The 18,901-nt window shown below is 42.0% G+C and overlaps 1 protein-coding gene across 4 annotated transcripts in view; it reads right to left on the reverse strand.

Annotated features, from left to right (window-relative positions):
- Positions 1–18,901, reverse strand: part of EXOC4 (exocyst complex component 4) — a 383,044-nt gene that overhangs the window by 335,012 nt on the left and 29,131 nt on the right. For all 4 annotated transcript variants that reach the window (XM_035566622.2, XM_050708396.1, XM_035566625.2 and 1 more), the window contains exons 4-5: positions 8,527–8,711; positions 6,235–6,344 (exon numbers count right to left, since the gene is read on the reverse strand). In XM_035566622.2, coding sequence (XP_035422515.1) covers positions 6,235–6,344; positions 8,527–8,711 — 295 coding nt within the window. The remainder of the gene's footprint in view (positions 1–6,234; positions 6,345–8,526; positions 8,712–18,901) is intronic.

The following is an 18,901-nucleotide window of genomic DNA, read 5'->3' on the forward strand; positions in this document are numbered from 1 at the left end:
AAGAGGAGAAACACTTCTCTTGACCTGCAGGAAATACTGCCTAATGCAGCCAAGAATACCATTCGCCTTCTTAGCAGCATGGACATGTTGCTGTCCCACGTTCAACTTGGTGCCCACCAAGTCCTTTCCTGCCAAGCTGCTTCCCACCTGGGTGCCCCACGCACGTCCTGGGGCTGGGGCTGCTCCTCCCCAGGGGCAGGACTCGGCAATTCTCCTTGGTGAGCTCCATGGTACCCTTGCCAGCCCACGTCTCCAGCCTGCCAAGCTCCCTCTGTATAGCAGCACGGCCCTTGGGTGCAGCAGCTGCTCCTCCGAACTTTGTGAAGGTGCACCTACCCCATCGCCCAGATCACTAATGAAGATGCTAAACAGGACTGCATGCAAACGCTGGTGGTACTCCACTCATTACTGGCCTTCCCTGCCCTCTTTGAGAGCGTAACGAATAAAATGTGATGTCACAGAATAAACATTTCTAAGTCCAGATTGTCGCCTTTCTCATCTCCATACAGACATCTTTTGAATTTGCAGTTTTACGTTAAACACAGCTTCATCATATTATCAACCAATAAGGTACCCAGCTATCAACACCTGTGTGTGGGCCCACACAAACCAACAGAAATACGAGATTACATGAAGCCTGCTCATTCGACTGAGGTTTTTCCCATGCTGGTTTGACACACGACTTAAGGTCTTTTTAAGTAAACTGACCTCTTCAGACAACCAAATTTCAGGATCTCCTAATAATTTGAAGCAGTTTTTACGGTTAATTTCATTCAAAGAAGGCACCAAATGATCTCTGAGAACTGCTTAGGAAGCAGAACATTCAAATACCTTTTCTCCAAGATCTCCTGAGAACAACCTAAAGGAGCAATGTCTTTGTCACAGCCTCTCTAATGAAATACGTAGGCATTTTCAGAAGCGTTACATCATGGGAGCTGTGCATCTGAAAGCGCATGTTTAAGCAGCCAAAATCCACATCCAGTTTAAACCACTAGAAAGCTGCATCATGTGCATCATTGATTCATCACCTCCACAGACAGAAAGGTAGAGGTTTCCCTGACGGCTCCCCGGTTTGACGATGCCCTATAAAAACGTCTGTTCCAATTGACGATACCCTAATTTGTGCTGTTCTGCCATTTCGCAAGCAAGAAATCTGCTGCGAGAGACATTTTAATAGCACTGGTTTGATCCCCAGAAAAGCCAGTGTTGATAACTCATTTAAGCAAAGCAGCTAAAGAAAACTCTTGGGTCTTGTTTTTCATTCCAATGAATGGTCAAAATTTGCTGCTACTTATTAGAGAAGATTTCATTAGCTGTGTGCATTTATGGGCGACTAGTAAAATTTAATGTACTATTTTCCATGATTTATGTCCTTCCAGATTATACCCTTTGTGCCTTCAATCCTTTTCTCTAAAAGGATGCAAGTTCACAGTGCCCCAAAGGCATAATTCGATATTTGAAGAAACTTCATCTGTTTATTTCTGGTGCTGAAGCCTTGCTTTGACCCATGGGTAGAGACAATGGGCAACAAATAGGCAGTTCCTTTAGAAATGGGTCCCTTAAAGATTTTGGACATTTCTTGATCTGCCTTACTGCCAAGCCCAAAAGAAAACAGGTCTCAGAGATGAATAACGTCAAAGCCCCAAGCAAATCTCCTCTTTCTAAAGCTGTGATTCATACAGTTCCATCTACAGCTTTAAGAACGTTAGTCTTCCAAAAGCAGACACATTTTAATTTGGCATGGCGACTCTCTCAAATCTATTGTAACAGCATTTAATTCTAAGAATCCTCTTGATTTTCCCCTTTCCTTCCCCAAACGCACATGGATTACATGCATCAAGCAGCACAATACAAACCATTAGCGAGGATCAGTGAGAAAAAGCATGGCCTTGAAAAAAGATGCATAAAAAGTTACTTCGTAGGCTTTCAGGTTTTATTGTACAGCTGCAAAACATTCTTAAACTGTAGGAACAGACTTCTTCTTAAATGTCCTAGACAAAAAATTTACCCTAAGATGATGAGGACAAACTCTGCTTTTCACACAGCTCTACAACGATGGCAGGAAAGAATCAGACTCACTGCTGTACTCCCACCACCTTCTGGTTAAGTCCTCGGTGCAAATGCGAAGCCGAAGCAGCTAACAGGACAACTCAGGTTTAGCATCCTTTAACTTGTAGTAGGAATGATTGAGAAAAAAATCACCCTGCTGGGGGTAGATCCCCAGATGACATTACTGGAGAAAAAAAATCCTTTATTTATTTGTTGAACACGTTTAAAGTTGCAGCAATCGTGACAACAGAGAACACCAGAATGGCATTTTTAGAGCCACCTTTAAAACTGGACCTTAAAGCTCTGGGGTTCCTGACGATATTTCACAGGGCCAACTTCACGGGTCTCCAAGTGCTTTCACGTACGAAGACAGGCTTACATTCTTGAGCAGTAACTGCACTTGATTTTAGACACCACCATACACTATTGGATCTAGAAGCTAGATTCTTCTCTTACAGCTGAGATATCTGGGTCAAGGAAGAGTATTATCTGCTCTGTTCAGCATAAAATCTACAAATCCCATCAACCACAACATGCATTGTCACCACTTCAGGTTCTCTTCTGTTGGGTTTCTAAGATGCATTCCCAAGAGTTTTTCAGGAAAGGGAGCTCTCAGGTTTTCTGCACACTTGGTGAGCACGTTTTACAGTTCCAGGAAGAGCTTGGCAAGGCAGGAACTGTCATAAACACTCTTCGGAATACTGAAGGTTCAAGCAGAGAAATGTAATTTAAAAGTGAATTTATTTCTCTGAACTGACATGAAGGGAAAGTTACTGGTGAACTGCCGTATCTACAATCCTCAGGTGAATGTTACTGAAGCTTTTGTTTATTTTAAGTGCGGCAGGAACTGCTTTAATTTCCTTATAAAGGTTCTACAGCACAAAGTAACATCTCCTTTGGGAAGAGAATGCAGAAAGGACTCAAAATCTTGGCATCTGCTTTGCTGAGATGGGTTGAATGAGTCAGTGCTTTATAGTGACATGCATTAATATGCATGGCCACTTTGTTTCATCAATAAAAAGCTAAAGAACTTAAATGACTTAAGGCAGAAACAGCTTTTGTTATGCATACACATAAGTTTTAAATCTGATACTTCTGCAGCCCAGGAAAAGGCTACTTCTAAATAAAATTATCCGGAAAAAATATACATAAGTACATTGTGCACTTGAAGCAAAACCATATGCATACTTAGCTGATCAAATGGTTTCTATTATATCCTTCATCTTTCCCATTCTGAGGGACACTTGGCCAGCACATCACTGAGTAATAGAATGTGAAAGAAGATACCAGGTGAAAGATTTTCTGGTGCAAATGAGCATGAACAGCGAGAATAGATCTGCACAAACAAGAAGTTTCATGGCAGATCCTCAATTGACCTATGCCAATTCAGGGGAGTTGAGGATGAAGCCACGGGGCCTTTATTATCAGGCGTTTGGAGTCAAAGAAGTGATGCCATTTTATGCTCACAAACAACCTAGCTCTTAGAGACTACTGTTGTATTCCTACCTGTTGCTTGTGCCGTGGCACCTTAATTCAAACACAGCATGAAATAACTGTTTATCAGGTGATCTTAGAACAAGCGATGGTGAATGCCATCAGCGCTGCATGAAGCAAATAAAATGAGAACTTATCTGAGATGTTGTATTGGGTTTACGTGGCAAGGTTTGGTAGCAGGAGGGCTGCAGGGGTGGCCTCTGTGAGCAGAGCCCAGCAGCTGCCCCATGGCAGATCAGAGCCAGCTCCAAGGGACCCATCACTGGCCGGAGCTAGGTCATGAGTGACGATGGTTGGGCCTCTGGGAGAAGCAGATTTAAGGAAGGGGAAAAAAAAACAACTGCTGCACTATAGCAGCTGCGAGAGTGGAGCGAGACCCAGCCCTGCAGCCCCCAAGGTGAGTGCAGCAGGAGGGCAGGAGGTGCTCCAGGCACGCAGCAGCAGTTCCCCTGCGGCCTGTGGAGAGGCCCCTGGTGGAGCAGGCTGTCCCCCTGCAGCCCATGGGTCCCACACGGAGCAGATCTCCAAGCTGCAGCCCGTGGAGGAGCCCCCGGTGGAGCAGGTGGATGTGGCCTGGAGGAGGCTGCGGCCCATGGAGAGCCCCCGCAGGAGCAGGCCCCGGGCCGGAGCTGCAGCCCGTGGAGAGGAGCCCAGGCAGGAGCAGGGGGGGTGGGGGGGGAGCTGCCGCCCGTGGGGGACCCGTGCTGGAGCAGTTTGCTCCTGACAGATGGACCCCATGGTACAGATCCGTGTGGGAGCAGTTCTTGAAGCCCCCGCAGGATCAGCATGGGAGGGACCCCACCTGGAGCAGGGGCAGAGAGGGACCGTGAAGGAGTGTCGGGGACAAAGTGTCAGGGACTGACCACAGCCCCCAGGGCCAGTTCCCCTGCACCGCTTGAGGGGAGGACGTAGAAGAAAGTGGAAGGGGGAAGGTGTTTTTGGTTTGCTTTTAGTTTCTCACAGTTTAGGCTTCTAGTGATAGGCAATAACTTACATTAATGTCCCTGTGCTGAGTTTGTTTTGCCCGTCACGATAATTGTTGAGTGATGTCCCTGTCCTTATCTCAACCCTTGAGCCCCTTTTATTGTATTTTCTCCCCCCTTTTTCTTTGAAAACAATCCTTCTTTCTCTTCTCATCCTTATTAACAATTTTGTCCTTATTTTTGTCTGCTTGATTCAGTTTTTTCTTGCCTCCTAGAGCCAGCTCTGGATAAAAACGAGTCCTTTAAAAATCTCAGCAGAGAAGATGAGGGCAGGCTAGGCTGTGGAAATCTTCAAAGGTGCAAAAGTGAAAAACTAAACAAATAAAACAAAACCTTTATTTTCAAAGCATACTTAAGGTTGTTATTATATTAGCAATAAGAAACAACCAAGGAAGACACTGAAGACAATGAAAGATAGGATTTCCATTCTCAGCAGGCTCTTTTCCTGCTGTCTATTCCCCATCACAAGGCATGACAAGAGCCTTCCAACAGCTCTGTAACTCCAGACTTCTTTTTTTTTAAAACTAGGAGGATTCAAATTGTAGGTGCAGAACTCACTACAGAAGTGGGTTAACATTTACAGTGGTAGGAATGGGATTCATCTTTTCTGGTTTTATTTCCTCAAACTCCCCAAATCATGTGATCTTTGTCAAGAAACTGAACTTCTTATTGATCACACAGGAAAAGTGCAGGAATTCTGATGTTCCTGTCCAGAATTTTCATGTGGTTTCTATTCCAGGGTTCCTTGACCAAGCTTCAGTTTCCAGCTTGGAAAATCTGTACTGGAACATCACGAGTGACTCCTCGCAAACCTCCACCATGTAGAAATACAGCCTCAGACAGAGACTAGCCAACCCTGCAGAAGCAGGGTATCAAGTAACAACAAACACGAACAAAAAAGAACGATCAAACAAAAGCTAGGAGGCAAGCATGTCAAGAAACAACAGAATCAAGACAAGAAGAAGGACAAAAGAGTTAAAGATGAGAAGAGATACTCTCCATTTGAGGAAGACTGAAAGGGGTGTAGGCAGGAGAGATCTAGGTCATTTCTGTATTCTTTATTTTACTCCTTTGTTAAACAAGGACAACCCCACTTATTAATCCACTGAAACAATACAAGGATTAATTCCCCATCTGTGCAGTACTTTCAAAGCTTCATACAAAAGCACCAATAAAACTGAGTATTTTGCTTAGTATCCGTTGCAGTAACAGGCATACAAAGATGACCACCAGATTAATCCTGTGTCTAGGTAGACTTTTACTCAAAGCTACAAGGAGGAAAAGCTTTGACCTTTTGGCTCCAACACAGCAAAATATTTCTGAGACATCTATGTATACCTGTCTGCCTACATTAAACAAACATAGGGAAGACCTCTATGGCAACTCAACTGACTGCAAATCCTTCTTCTGTCCAGGATACCAAGAACGTGATCAACACCAGGACAAGCACAGAAAATAGTGTAATTAACTACAGCTGATGAGGAAGGATGACTTGCCAAGAGGAAACTGCAGATATGACCAAATTCTGCTCCCAGATGCATCACTCACTCATTTCCAAGTATTCTGCAGATCACTTCGTATCTTTTTGTCTCAAGACCCCCACCAGCGCCAGTCCAAGGAGACGGGACAATATGCCTGCTACTCTTGCAAAAATCAGCTGAAGAGCTACAAAATAATCCTGTTAGGAATGCACCTGACAAATACTCACTGCTGGAGCTTCCAGGAGTACTGAACTGGGATGTTTCAAGGAACTTGCGAGGTGTAGACAAGTTGGTAACGTCCATAAGAGGTACAGAAGAGGCATCTTTCACAAGTGAACTGGATGAGGGGAGAGAATTAAAGCAAACGGTTTACTGTCATTTACAATCTTGGTTCTTGGCAAATAATCCATTTATTTCTTAGTTGTGCAAGCAAAAGCAGCAGAGATATACATAACAGTTCTGATACAAGATGTATACAAAACCTAAATTAAAGCATGAGTCCATAGATGGATACAAGTGGGTGTGCATAGATACATTTGAGTGAACAAGGGAAAAGCCAAAAAGCAATGATGAGGGAACACTGTAGTATCCAAGACAAAATTTGGTATCCCCAAATTTGGGATACTGCTCTGATTTTAACCGCACTGCAGACACGTCTGACTGGTGGCAGCAATATAATCAGGGCGCACACCCACTGGAGCTTGCCATACCTCGATACTGTTTCCCAACACATTTGCTTCCACAGCACAACTAACTCCTGCTAGCATAATAATAAACTGACATGGAATTGTTGTTAAGATCTTCCTAGAAAACCACATATGGAGAAGAGATGCTCCCATTATCCATGGCTCGTCAACTACTTACTCCTTCAAGCTTTCCTAGCACCCTCTAGAAACCTCCACTCTCTCCTCCCCTTCAAATTCCTGTTCTGCACACCTGCATGCACCCCTCTCCAAATGAACCTTCTTCCTCTGAAAACTCTTCCCCTGAAAGTAGAAAGACTTCGTCATTTCCATAATAAATTCACAGAGTATTATTTGCCAAGAACGTGTCGTGCTGCCTCAGCTGCACACATAATGAAAGGCATAAAGCTGGATGTGGCAGGGGAACAAAAGCAAGAAATCATTTGAAGCAGAGAAGGCACCTATAACGAGTTTGTATGTTCCCTAAGAGATCAAAATACTTACAGAAACCTGCAAAGACAGGGGTTAAACTTACTACCCTGCCTAAGAACCACCTCCACTCTCTCCACACCTCCAATACTACACTTAAATGGATTAGCTATGCATTCCAGCTCAGCATTGTTAGATCTAAGACACTTAAAACCAACACGAGAAATAACTATCAACATAATTGCATCCTGGTTGACAGCCAGTCTATGGCAGCACACTAAAACGAAGCAACAAGATTGTCCTTGATCCAAGTGTTCATATTAATATATCATATCAATGATGCATAACAGGGAATGGGGAAAAAGACAAAGCACGATAAAGATAAGGGGTCCCTGTAGCAGTCGTACAAAACTGCAGTTAATTAGTAGTTGCATAGTCTGGGAACACCAAAGCTTTTTTTGTCTGTTTTTAATTAACAAGATGAGTAAGGAAGAGACTGAGGACTTGCTAACTCTCTCTCCTAGAAACTTCAACTTCAAACAATCCTTTATTTCATAAATTCATTTAATGAAACTTACTCTCTCTCCTCTTATTTTTGAGAAGCATGTTTTTATTCTTTCTTTCTCATAAGAAAATGCTCATTTATCTTTTTCCCTGCATCTTTATCACATGCTGACTCCCCTTTTGCTTCCCACCACTATTTATTCTCTCCCCTACTCTAGGAAAGTCACTTTCCGACACTCTCTCATTTCTAGACAGTGTCTTTCATTCTCCACTCCCAAAAACGCTACTGCCATCAAAGTTAGAATTCACAAAATTAGGTAAAAATAGCCAGGTGCCTATACTTGAGCCCAATCCACTGATCAGAAGCACCAATCAGGTACAGAATTTCAAAATCTTTAAAACACCTTTGAAATGCTACAGAGGCAAGACACTGCCCAGGCACTTCAATATTGTGCCTCTGGCTAGTAACCTTATGGTTATCTGGAAGTTTTCTAAACCCTGGCAGTTTGCTAGAAAAGATGAACAGTTCTCCCCTGTGATCTTCCCTTTGCCTGACCTGAGCCTCATGATCACGGCATTTGTGGGAAAGGTATATGCCTCAGAACTGGAAAAGAATGCTGGAGAATCGACCTCATCATAATTCTGTAGGAAGCAGCAAAAAACAACAATCACTAAGCAAAAAAAAAAAAAAAAGAGAACAGACTGCTTGCAGGCTCAAAAGTGCATCAAAATATTTGGGGGTTTTATGCTCTTCACAGCCATAAGCACAAGAAAGTTGCTTCCAAAAATGAAAGTTTCAATCGATGTTACTCTTCCCAAGAAAGTTTCTGCTTGTGATAGGGAGAAGGTCATCCTCTTCCCTCCCAAATCTCTTGCCCTTAGTTAGCATCACACCAAACCAACCTGATTCTCCCCTTCTCCTTGTTGCGCTGTCCCACCCTGTTAGTTGACTTGATGTAAAGATGACGGTGTAACTCATCTATCAGGACTAGGTGCATGTTCATCTTCTTGCTGTGGAGCTCCAGCCTCAGATCACTCAACCCCTCCACCTGAAGAAGGGGACCCTCCAAGGAGTCCACTGCTGACACCTGGAAGGAAAACATAGATGACAACTTTTAAAGGTCTCTTCATTCACCTCTCCAGACTTTTCCCTTTGCTTAGGGAATGAATGAAGTCTGAATGCCATGACAATTCTATCTACAAACTCTTCTGAAGGAGCAAAAGCTTAAGTAGTATTTCTTCACTTCTCCTCCTAAAAGAAAATTCAACACTTAAAAAGGGTTCAATACCCAAGCAACTGAAATCTAATGAGCATTCTTCAAACATGTTGAACCTATATATAAAACAAAATACTTTAAATGCTGTTTGGTAAATAAAACAAAAGAATGGGGTAACAAACTACGAAGATTATCAAGTGGAAAAGTGTTCAGAAAAGACACGGACAATGATGTTTGGTTATCTTTATTCTTTTCATTACATGAACGCCATCAAAGTATTATTCCCATTTCTACAGATGGGGAGAAAATGGCTTACATTTTATTTGCCTGAAGTAATAGCAAGGCTAAAAAACTTAGGAAGCCTCAGCTTCTAGCCCACGTAAGTACCAAGTCACTTAACTACACAATTTAAATAAAGATAGCCAACCCGTTAATGAAAGCTACTGCTAGTTCAAAGGTACTTTTCAACTCTAAGGAGTTCTGGTGGTTTTTTTTTGTTGTTGTTTCAATGCTTGTTTACCAAGCCTCAGGCTACGGAAAATAATTTTACACGAGCAACAGACTACCAGACAGGGCTGACAGAATCACAGAACAGTTTGGGTTGGAAGGGAGCTTAAACCCCATCCAGTTCCAACCCCTGCCATGGCCAGGGACAGCTTTTAAAAGACCAGGTTGCTCAAAGCCCCATCCAGCCTGGCCTTGGGCACTGCCAGGGGTGAGGATGCACGCATGCAATGATGCACACAGGCCACGAGCAATGCTCCTCTGCTGACGCAGTGACCAGCTCACCGCCCGTGGGCACCAGAACAAGAAGCCTAGCTCATCTTCATTTGTATCCTAGGAACAAACACGGACAAAAGGCACCAGGAGTGGCAAGTTAGTGCATTAAAGCAACATTATCAATTTGCATCTCTCCCGGTTTATTTGTTCTTCTAAATATTTAACGGAACTCTTTCACAGTTACTTAAAAAGATACAGCATCCCTCTGCAGCATCCAAAACCTCGGGGCTGATGTTGTAAGGAACTTAAAATAACAGTAATAGCATAGCTTGCTCGACTGTGCATCACCTCTTACACACAGAGAAGTGCAGAGATTTTAAATTAAAAAAGAAAAGAATAATTCCCTAATAATTTAAGATGTTATTGGTGAAATAAGACATTTGCTTGCACTTCAGGATTTAAGCTTATAGCGAACCTGTCAGCTCAACATTAAAAATGAAAAGCAAGGAGAGATACAGCAAGCAGACAGCCAAGCTAAGGTCTGGTCCCTTAATACCAGTAAATATTAACTATACCGAAAGAACATACATCAACGCAGCATTACTTTGCTTGCCTGCGAGTCAAGAATGACCCTGAAACAGCTTTGGGGCACTCAGGCTTTTGAAATTAGGAGTGGTTCCTAAGAGGAACCTGCACTTTTTCTTTCCTCCTGAAAAATGTTACCAAGTCTCTAATTATGAGATTCCCTTCTCGGCATGGATGATGAGCACGTGTGCATCTGCTGCCAGCCTTAGGACAGAGCCTGCTGTGCCCTGCCTCGCCGCTCCTGGAGCCCTGCCCTGCCGCACGCGTCCAGGTGACGCGACATCACTCAACAAAAGTCACGGAATAACCAAACGCTGGCATTTTGGCAGTCCACAGGAGTGCAGTTTGCTGTGATTTTGTTAAATACCTCCTGAAAGCTCACATTTTGTCATTGTATTCCTAGCCTTGAGAAAGGATTTGTCTGTTGACCAGAGGATGGCAGAGGACGTCTCATAAGCCCACCTACCCTACAACTTCAGCAGCACGTACAGGGTTCCCGTCACTTCACCCAAAGGACTACCCATCCTCTTTCTTCTCAGAATCTATTTTTGAACAGTTATTTAAATTTGGCCACAAAACTATACCACAGATGAAGCAAAAAACAAATTCACTTCTCCCCAAAGAGCTTGACATACAAAGACAGAAGGGTCAACAAGAAGTGCAGACACAGCTTGGAAACCTTCGGTAGAAGTAAACCTAAGTGCTAATTTTATCTCCTTCCTTTGGCAGGTGGGAATGTATCCCAAATTTCCCAATCCCAAAGGTGCTTTAAGCCCCAGTCACTTCAGGGAAGTCGCAGGCAGTCATCGCTGCCCTGAAAGCTGTCAGCAATTTCACCAAAGCAGGAGCAAAATCAGGAACAACATTTGTCAAACTGAGAAGCTAAGATGAAAATGCAGCGAGGAAAGAACTGAAAGCACAGAGGAAAATGGCATTAAAAAGGTTCCCAGACATCCAGTAAAAGTATCATCAAAACCACCCGCAACAAAATTTAAAGCTTTCCCCTCGAAACATTAGGCTCTATTTTTACCTTCCAAGTTACTAGAAGTTGTTCTCAAAACTAATCATTAAAACCAACATACAGCTCCCAAATATGCCTCCTGAGAAACAAACAGAACAGTCAATCGTTTATTGCACCTAAACAAAACCCCACATTGTTACGTACTGAACTTTCTTCTGGAAAAAGCAGGTTTGGTTTTTTGCAGGGTTTGCTCTTGGACTTTTTTTCGTTGTCCTTTCTGACACTCCGCATCTGGGGTCAGACAAGCTGGAAGTTACGTCCCTGATAAATGCCACTTTCCCAATGATTGACCTGTACTGGGAAGTAGCAGGGGCAAGTTTCAATGTTATGCACACTTGGAGTCTTTTGATTCAATGCAGCCCCACTCCAGGAAAGCCTCACGTAAACGCTGGTTTCTTTTCCAATACTTCATTTCCTTTTACCACCAATTATCAAGACAGAGCTCAAGACAAAAGCTTTTTTATGTTCAGAACAATTTGGGTCTGGAAAGTAGCTACAGGCTCAACCCATGTTCATGGAAGTCAAGGCAAGGTCTCCAACTGGTTTAGGTGACAACTAGTACAGATGTTACATTAAAAAAAAAATTTCTCTTGTGTAGTTTTACCTGCCTAGAGATTACATAAATCCTGGCAAAAGCAAGCTATAGACCACCACCCTAGATTACATCCCTGAATACAAAACCACAAGATTAGAACATTTTGCTAATTTGTATGCTGGATAACCTAACAGAGCAGTACCATAAGCAACTAAAACGATGTAAAAGGTGGCTAAAAAGAACGCACAAAACTTAAAAAACGCTGCAGGCAGATGTGAAAATGCAACTGTTCCAACCAAAAAACAAACCACCACACTGGCAAACTTGTGTTTCATCCTACTATCCTGCAAGAGATGACTTCTTGTCCTGGTTTCAGTTAGGACAGAGTTAATTTTCCTCCCAGTAGCTGGCAGGGTGCTATGTTTTGGATTAGGATGAGAAGAGTGTTGATAACACGCTGATGTTTTAATTGTTGCAGAGCAGTGCTTACACCAAGCCAAGGACTTTTCAGCTTCTCGCTCAGTGCTGCTAGCGAGCAGGCTGGGGGTGCAGCAGGAGCTGGGAGGGGACAGGCCCAGGACAGCTGACCCCAGCTGGCCAAAGGGGTATTCCATACCATATGGGGTCATGCTAAACACAAAATTACTGTATTAAGTGAAAGAAAAAAAAAAAAAAACCTGCACTACAATAAACTTTGGGTTAGATAATCTGATATTCAACTCTGATGTTAAAATCTACTCATCTCTAAAGTACAGTGATATACAGTGACCCTTTAGAAAATAAGGATCAATGAAACAAGCCTGAAAAAAGAGCTCTGATCCGTATGAGCTAAAAATTGTACATTTATAGAAAATAACTACAGCACCAGAACCATTATGCAGCTTGTTTAAAGGTCACAATCAGTTTATAGCAGAGTTTAATTGCCTTAAAAAGAAGATGTAGTTAAACATTTGCCTATCATAACATCCAATTTGGAAGGTTTTGATTTAGCATTTTACAACACATAACCTAAGTACCAGCAAGATATTTGTTAAAAGTCTGGATAACTTTGGCCAAAGTTAGGAAATATGCTCCCAGTTAAAAACTGCATGATCCCTTAAGAGGTTTTTCAGCAGTATTTTAGTTTTCCAAAAAGTATGGTAAAACAAGGGTGAAAAGAGGATTTTTTTTTTTTTTTTGGGTAATTCTAGACCTCCACAATCTTGGAAGTCTACAAGTAGATATAAAATGAAAGCCCTCGGGTAGGCGCTCCTTCATGGTGGCAAAGCAGAATAATGTTTGTACAAACCAGGAACCCGAATGCTTTCCATCCGGGACACCAGCCTGCTCTCAGTTCAGATGACAGATACAAAAACATGAAGAACAAACAACTGAGAGAGGTTAAAAGAAAACAATGTGGTAGGTCCCAATTTGAAGGAAAAAAAAAGTCAAGTCATACACAAACACAGTACGACAAATGGGAAAAAGCTGAACCCTCTGAATAAAACAGCAAACAAACAGCAGCAGCCTGCAAGGTTTCAGCTGCCTCACTGGATGAATAAAGACAATGCTGACATTTAAAAGGGAGAGAATTGATCTACTGCTTTTACAAGGAACTTGCTTTTGAAAAGGTACAGGAAAGGAAAATGACTAAAAAACAGTTGAAACGCGTATAGCCAGATCTAAACAAGCAGTTCACTGAATTCAATTACACCTGACTTGCAGGAGATAAGGATCTAACCTGGGAAGTTTGCCGCAGTCTTTAGGAAACAGCAAGGTACTCACGCTCTAGCCGCTGAATTTTGCGCTGGGCAAAAAGGTAAAGTACCTAAGAGTGATGGTCTCTCTTCAAAGAATTTAACAGGATAAACTGAGAAGCACATGGAGAAATGATCCTCCAACTTCCTAACGCTAAGTGTGCCTGTCTAAAGGAACTGACTTACGTGTCCCAAGGAACGTTGCAGTGGTTCATTACGGTTTGGGGTGGCACGTGGCTCTGCTGCTGTTTCTTAAGTAGGTTGGAGCAACTGCTAGCAGCTGGATACAGGTCCATGGAGGAGGCTCTCCACTGCAAAGTGGGGACTGCTCTGAGGATCTGTGGCATGCGGGCAACCCATGCCAAAGCAGGCGTCCTCAGGAAAACCAGAGCAGTGCAAAACCTGAAGAACCCAAGCGCTGCAGAGGAAACCAGTAAGAAGCAGAGCAGCAGAAAGAAAAAACCTACAAGGGAAAAAGGGCAGAGAGATAAACCCTTACAGATGACACCAGATTTCTGTGCCACCCATCGCCTCACTGGAGGAACTGACACAGACTGAGCATACGCCACAGAGAAAAGAAGTTGAGAGAACGGAACGGAGTAAAGGTGCTTGACTTAAGTTGTACCTCGAGAAGAGTGAAAAAAAATATATCTAAATGTTTGCTTTTGTTTTTTTTTTATTGTCCCCTCTTTCTCTGCCCCCACCTCAAATATCCAAATCATGACCAAGTGATCATGAGTGTGTGTTAACTGGCAATAAATTAACTAAGAATTCCCCAAGTTGAGATTGTTTTGCCTGCAAAACTCCTGTTTTCCAGGGATGATGGAGGAAAAGTGCTGACATCCAGAAAGCAGGAGCTTGTTGAGTATTTTGCACCTACAGAGTTGGAAACACATAATGAGTAACTGATTAAGCCTGCTCTAAAATTGCATTTATATTTTTTAATTAGAAGCTTGACGTAAGCCTTATCAAGTAAACCTGTACTTCAGCCGTAAACTTGTTCCGTATTTTGGTAGCAAGGTGAATTAGGATGAAGCTAATAAGTTACTGTCCTTAAGGATGGCACATCCAAATAATGGAACACATGGAAAACCTGCACCCAAAAGCTGCATTTAAGAAATCCAAGGACTGGCAATTGTTCGCTATCAAGTTGCCACAGGTCAGTGGGCAGCAGAAAGTGTGGTATCAGGACAAGGCAGCATCATCCAGCTAAGATAAGATGACCCTGGAATTACAGGAACACCCAGACGGTCCCAAAGCAGGGAGCCTTTAGATTAAAAAAAAAAAAAGGCACGGGAAACGTGAAAAGCACAGATCAGAGAGTTGTTCCTGACTGTCACTGCCTCTTTCCCCTTAAAAACAGGAAAAGGGGAAAAGGCACACAGGATGTGAAGACTAATGAACAGCTGTAAAACACTCATGATGAACAGTACCGACTGTTGATTAACACACTGGATATTAAGATGATGGAAGAAATTGCTAGCAATTTTACTCATCTTTAAGCAATCTTGGAAGAATTAACAAGCAAAAAGCATATGAAGAGTTGTAAGAGATGGAGAACTAAGAAAGTAACCCCTTCAGCAGTATTTTGGAAATGGCTGAGGTCAATTCCCTTCTTGAGGTGAAGGGATTTGCTGAACACTGATGAAGAAAGGAGGAGAAGATTGATGGCTTCTGAGCTACACACAAAATACAATGCTCAGGTTGCAAGAAAACAGCTAGTAATAAGTCACTGTAAGCTCCTTTGGTGGGGGAAGGACAAGAAAAATATAGACATATAAGCGGGGTAAGAGGACTACTTTTTGTTTATGGGGTTTGTTTCCTCTGAAATGTAGCAGCTTTTATTACAATTCCAGCTGTACATTCATCTAACATGACTGAAATGCAATCACCTCCACAAGAAGAGGCAGCAAGCAGCCAGCATGCAACAGAACGCCAAACAGTAAGAAAGTATACCTGATGGCAGAGGAATAACACTTATTTAATGCCTTAACAGAGTAGCAGTGTATTCCACAGAATCAAGTTCCAACAAGCTGAAGTACACAGTTCCGCATTCTAAACCAACCATCCCATCTAGTCTTACTTCCTTTAAAGAAAAAAAAAGTCCGTATTATCAGATACAAGTTGGGAAGAGGTCAACTATATGGCAAAGCCATTTCCCTGTGACTCTAATATTGCCTTAATTATATTTTGCAAAATTTGCCTTTCTATCTTTTGCTCGTAAGACTACTGCTCCTATGAAAGCATTAAAGCAAACCTGTTACAAACATGTTAATACAAAGTGCAATCATCCTTTACTTTTCTTAAGTGTTTATGCAAATGGTGGTGACCCAACCTAACCTACTACTTTCCTTTACAAACTTAAAATATTTATAGAATTACATCCCTCGCTTGCTGTCCTTTAGTCCACCTACATTAAATTTAATTCTTTCAATTTTTCCCCAGTCCTGTCACCCATCAATCATTCTACTTCCTCCTCTACTTGCTGTAATTCATCAATGTCTTTCTAGTAATAAAGTGCTGAAACCAAAGGCAGTGCTCAAGGAACAAGCTGGCTAAAAACCACGAGAGGATTATCCAACTGCTCGCTTGGACTTTAACACAAAACCCGAGCAATCTCAACAGTGGTCTGGTTAAATGACTTCCCCAAAACAGGAAAGTCAAAGTACCTATCTGCATCGCAGGATTGCCCGAGACGTCTTCCGTTAGAGAGACAACTCGCTGGAGATGAGGCACGTATCGCCGGGGTGCCTGCGATAGCTCTGTGCCTTGAATCCTCAGCAGCTCCTGAGCACTCAGCTGAAATTAGCAAATCAAAGATTTGATAGCATCTACAAGAGGCTCGCACAGCTCAGCTCCATACCTCATCGGCACAGGACACCGCCGAGGCCAAAGGCTTAAACTGGTTCAAAAAAACAACAGAGAAATTCAAGGCAGAGATCTGCTGGGTGCTACTCAACACAAAAGACAGCAGCTTTTCAATGGCCGGCTGCCTACTGCCAGCTGCTTTGGGAAAGGGCTGCTATCACTTTACCGTGTCCTCCCTCTCCTGCTCAGCACACATCAGACCCACTACTGGCCTAAGCTCACCTCTGGTCCAACCTTGTTCTGCCATCTGTATCCCCCACTAGAACACTGGCACAGACTGGAGATACTGTTACAGGTACTGTGAAAGCAGTAAAAATAATCTTAAAAGGCTCTTCCTTCTACTTTTCACTTCCATATTTCGTCTCTGATTTAATACGTCCTCATTCAGCCTTAATTGCCATTCAGAGAAGTGTGTTTTTTCAGGACCATCCATCCCAAACGTCTTCTGCCTATACGAATGATGCCTAGCCAATGGGGGCCTAATGCACTGAAGTAAAACACCAAGACTTTTTTTTAATGCAAACCTGCAGTTTCCCAAATTGATCTCTTGCTGTCTTCAAGATGACATTTCCAATCCTTCACACTCCCTGTCCCATCTCTCTGTTGTTAAAGGAATCTTTAACTCCTTTCAACTAGCTCTTCACCTACTAATTTACTTACTTGTTTTTATTACAGAATTCATAAAGACGTCACAGAAGGTAACATAAAACTGTAGTCTTATACAACCACTGCCTTCTCAAACAGGCACGTTGTCTATAGATCTTCATTTACGAGCTGTTCAGCATAAGTTTTCCTGTGGGTCTGCACAAGGATGTTTCATCTTTCACGCCATTTTGAAGGTTACGTGGTAACCAACTTCACCCACCATAAATCAGTTTCCTTCATTGGAAGACTTCCAGGCTAAATTCACCCCAAGTGTTCCAAATGCTTTACTGAAAACTAAATTTATTGTTCCTCTTCTCCCACCATTCACTGGCTTTAAAGTTGCATTAAAAATGCAAATTTATCTAGATTATATTTTATATTGTTCCATAACCCAGTAGGTCTTCCAACAATTTCTGTTGGTGTTTGTTGCAATGTTTCACTATGGGCAGAATTATATTTGCACAATCCAGAGTTTAAAGAATTAATGGAAAGACCAATGACTACTGGAAAAACATCAGATATATTCAAAGCTAAAGCAATAAGAACATAAATGGCTCAGGGAATGAACTCCATAAACTATGTCAATAATAAAAATTACCAACAATATCAAAGGCAAAAGAAATATTAACCTGAAGGTATGTAAGACGCCTAGGTTCATGAGTTAAAAAGGCAGCCAGTGTAAATGAGAACACAAAACTCTCCAGCTGTTAAGAGATCACTCCAAAGAAAGGATGCATCATTACATGGCAGGGACAATTGCCTTGAGCAAAGAACTTCTCATCACTGCATCTGTGATCAGGAAAGATTAAGCTTAACGTGCAGAAACGTCCATTCCCAAAAGCACAGACCATCATTTTACAAATACTTCTCCTGTTTCATTAAGGGCAGTGTGGCTGAACCTCACCACAAAACGATGCTCGACACCTCTATTCCACCTTCATTACGGCGTGTGTTTTTTATTTAATAAACTTTCATCAGCTTAAATGAATGGTTGTTATTAGTTGAGCTAACAGCCACAGGATAATACTCCAGAGACGTATCGATGCTTGTTGGTGCATTAACTAAGAGCGGAGGGGCTGAGGTCAAGCATGTGTCAATGCAAATGAAGCACTATTAGGCACTAACAGTTTAATGCAACAGACTGCCTCGGATAATGGAAATTATAGGATGAAAAGAATGAGATAAAGTTATTGATAAGCGTAGTAAGTGAAAAATGATAAGGTGTTTCAAAGGGAAAGAAAACTTCCATTTTATAATGCCTTCAACCGTAGCCTAGCAAAGTGCACGTTTTTTTTTTTTTTTCAAATTAGAAGAAAAGAAAAAATAGAGGTGAAAAATGTGCTAGCAATAAATAGCACCAATGCTTCTCATATAAGGAACTTACAAGTACTCTTCCAAACTTAATTACTTAAGCTTTACAATGCTCCTTCGGGGCAAACAACTAATGCTAATAAACTCTGTCATCTGAGTAAAGGTACAGCATTTGAAACGAATCAGCGGGAAGGAGAGAAAAAAGCTCACTGCTTCCATGTTTATGCGTGAATCACTAGAACATATCCCGTCCATAGAGCAGCTTAAGAAAAACAAACCTGCTTTCTTTCTCTTCTGTACCTCGACCATACAGTTAGCAGAACTCATAAGGTTTGCCAATCATTAAAAACTAGTACAAATTAGCTCCTTTAAGCATAAATGCTTACACACACGTCAAATCTAAAATCAGATACAACCCTTGAGGTGCCATCTTCTCAATTCTGTTTTCTGAAAGGCTTCTTTGCAATCAATCGAGTCTACAACAACAAGACACAATGTTAGGTGTGGAAAGACTTCAAGGCAAGAAGTAATGAAAAATATTGCTATGTTTGCAATTCAACAGAAAGAATTTGAAGCAGGGCCAAAATTTAAGTTTTGAAATAAAAAAATTTCCATAGAATCCCAAAGTCTCTTATATTTT

The sequence above is a fragment of the Cygnus atratus genome, chromosome 1 (genome assembly GCF_013377495.2).
Source record: "Cygnus atratus isolate AKBS03 ecotype Queensland, Australia chromosome 1, CAtr_DNAZoo_HiC_assembly, whole genome shotgun sequence".
Lineage (NCBI taxonomy): Eukaryota > Metazoa > Chordata > Aves > Anseriformes > Anatidae > Cygnus > Cygnus atratus.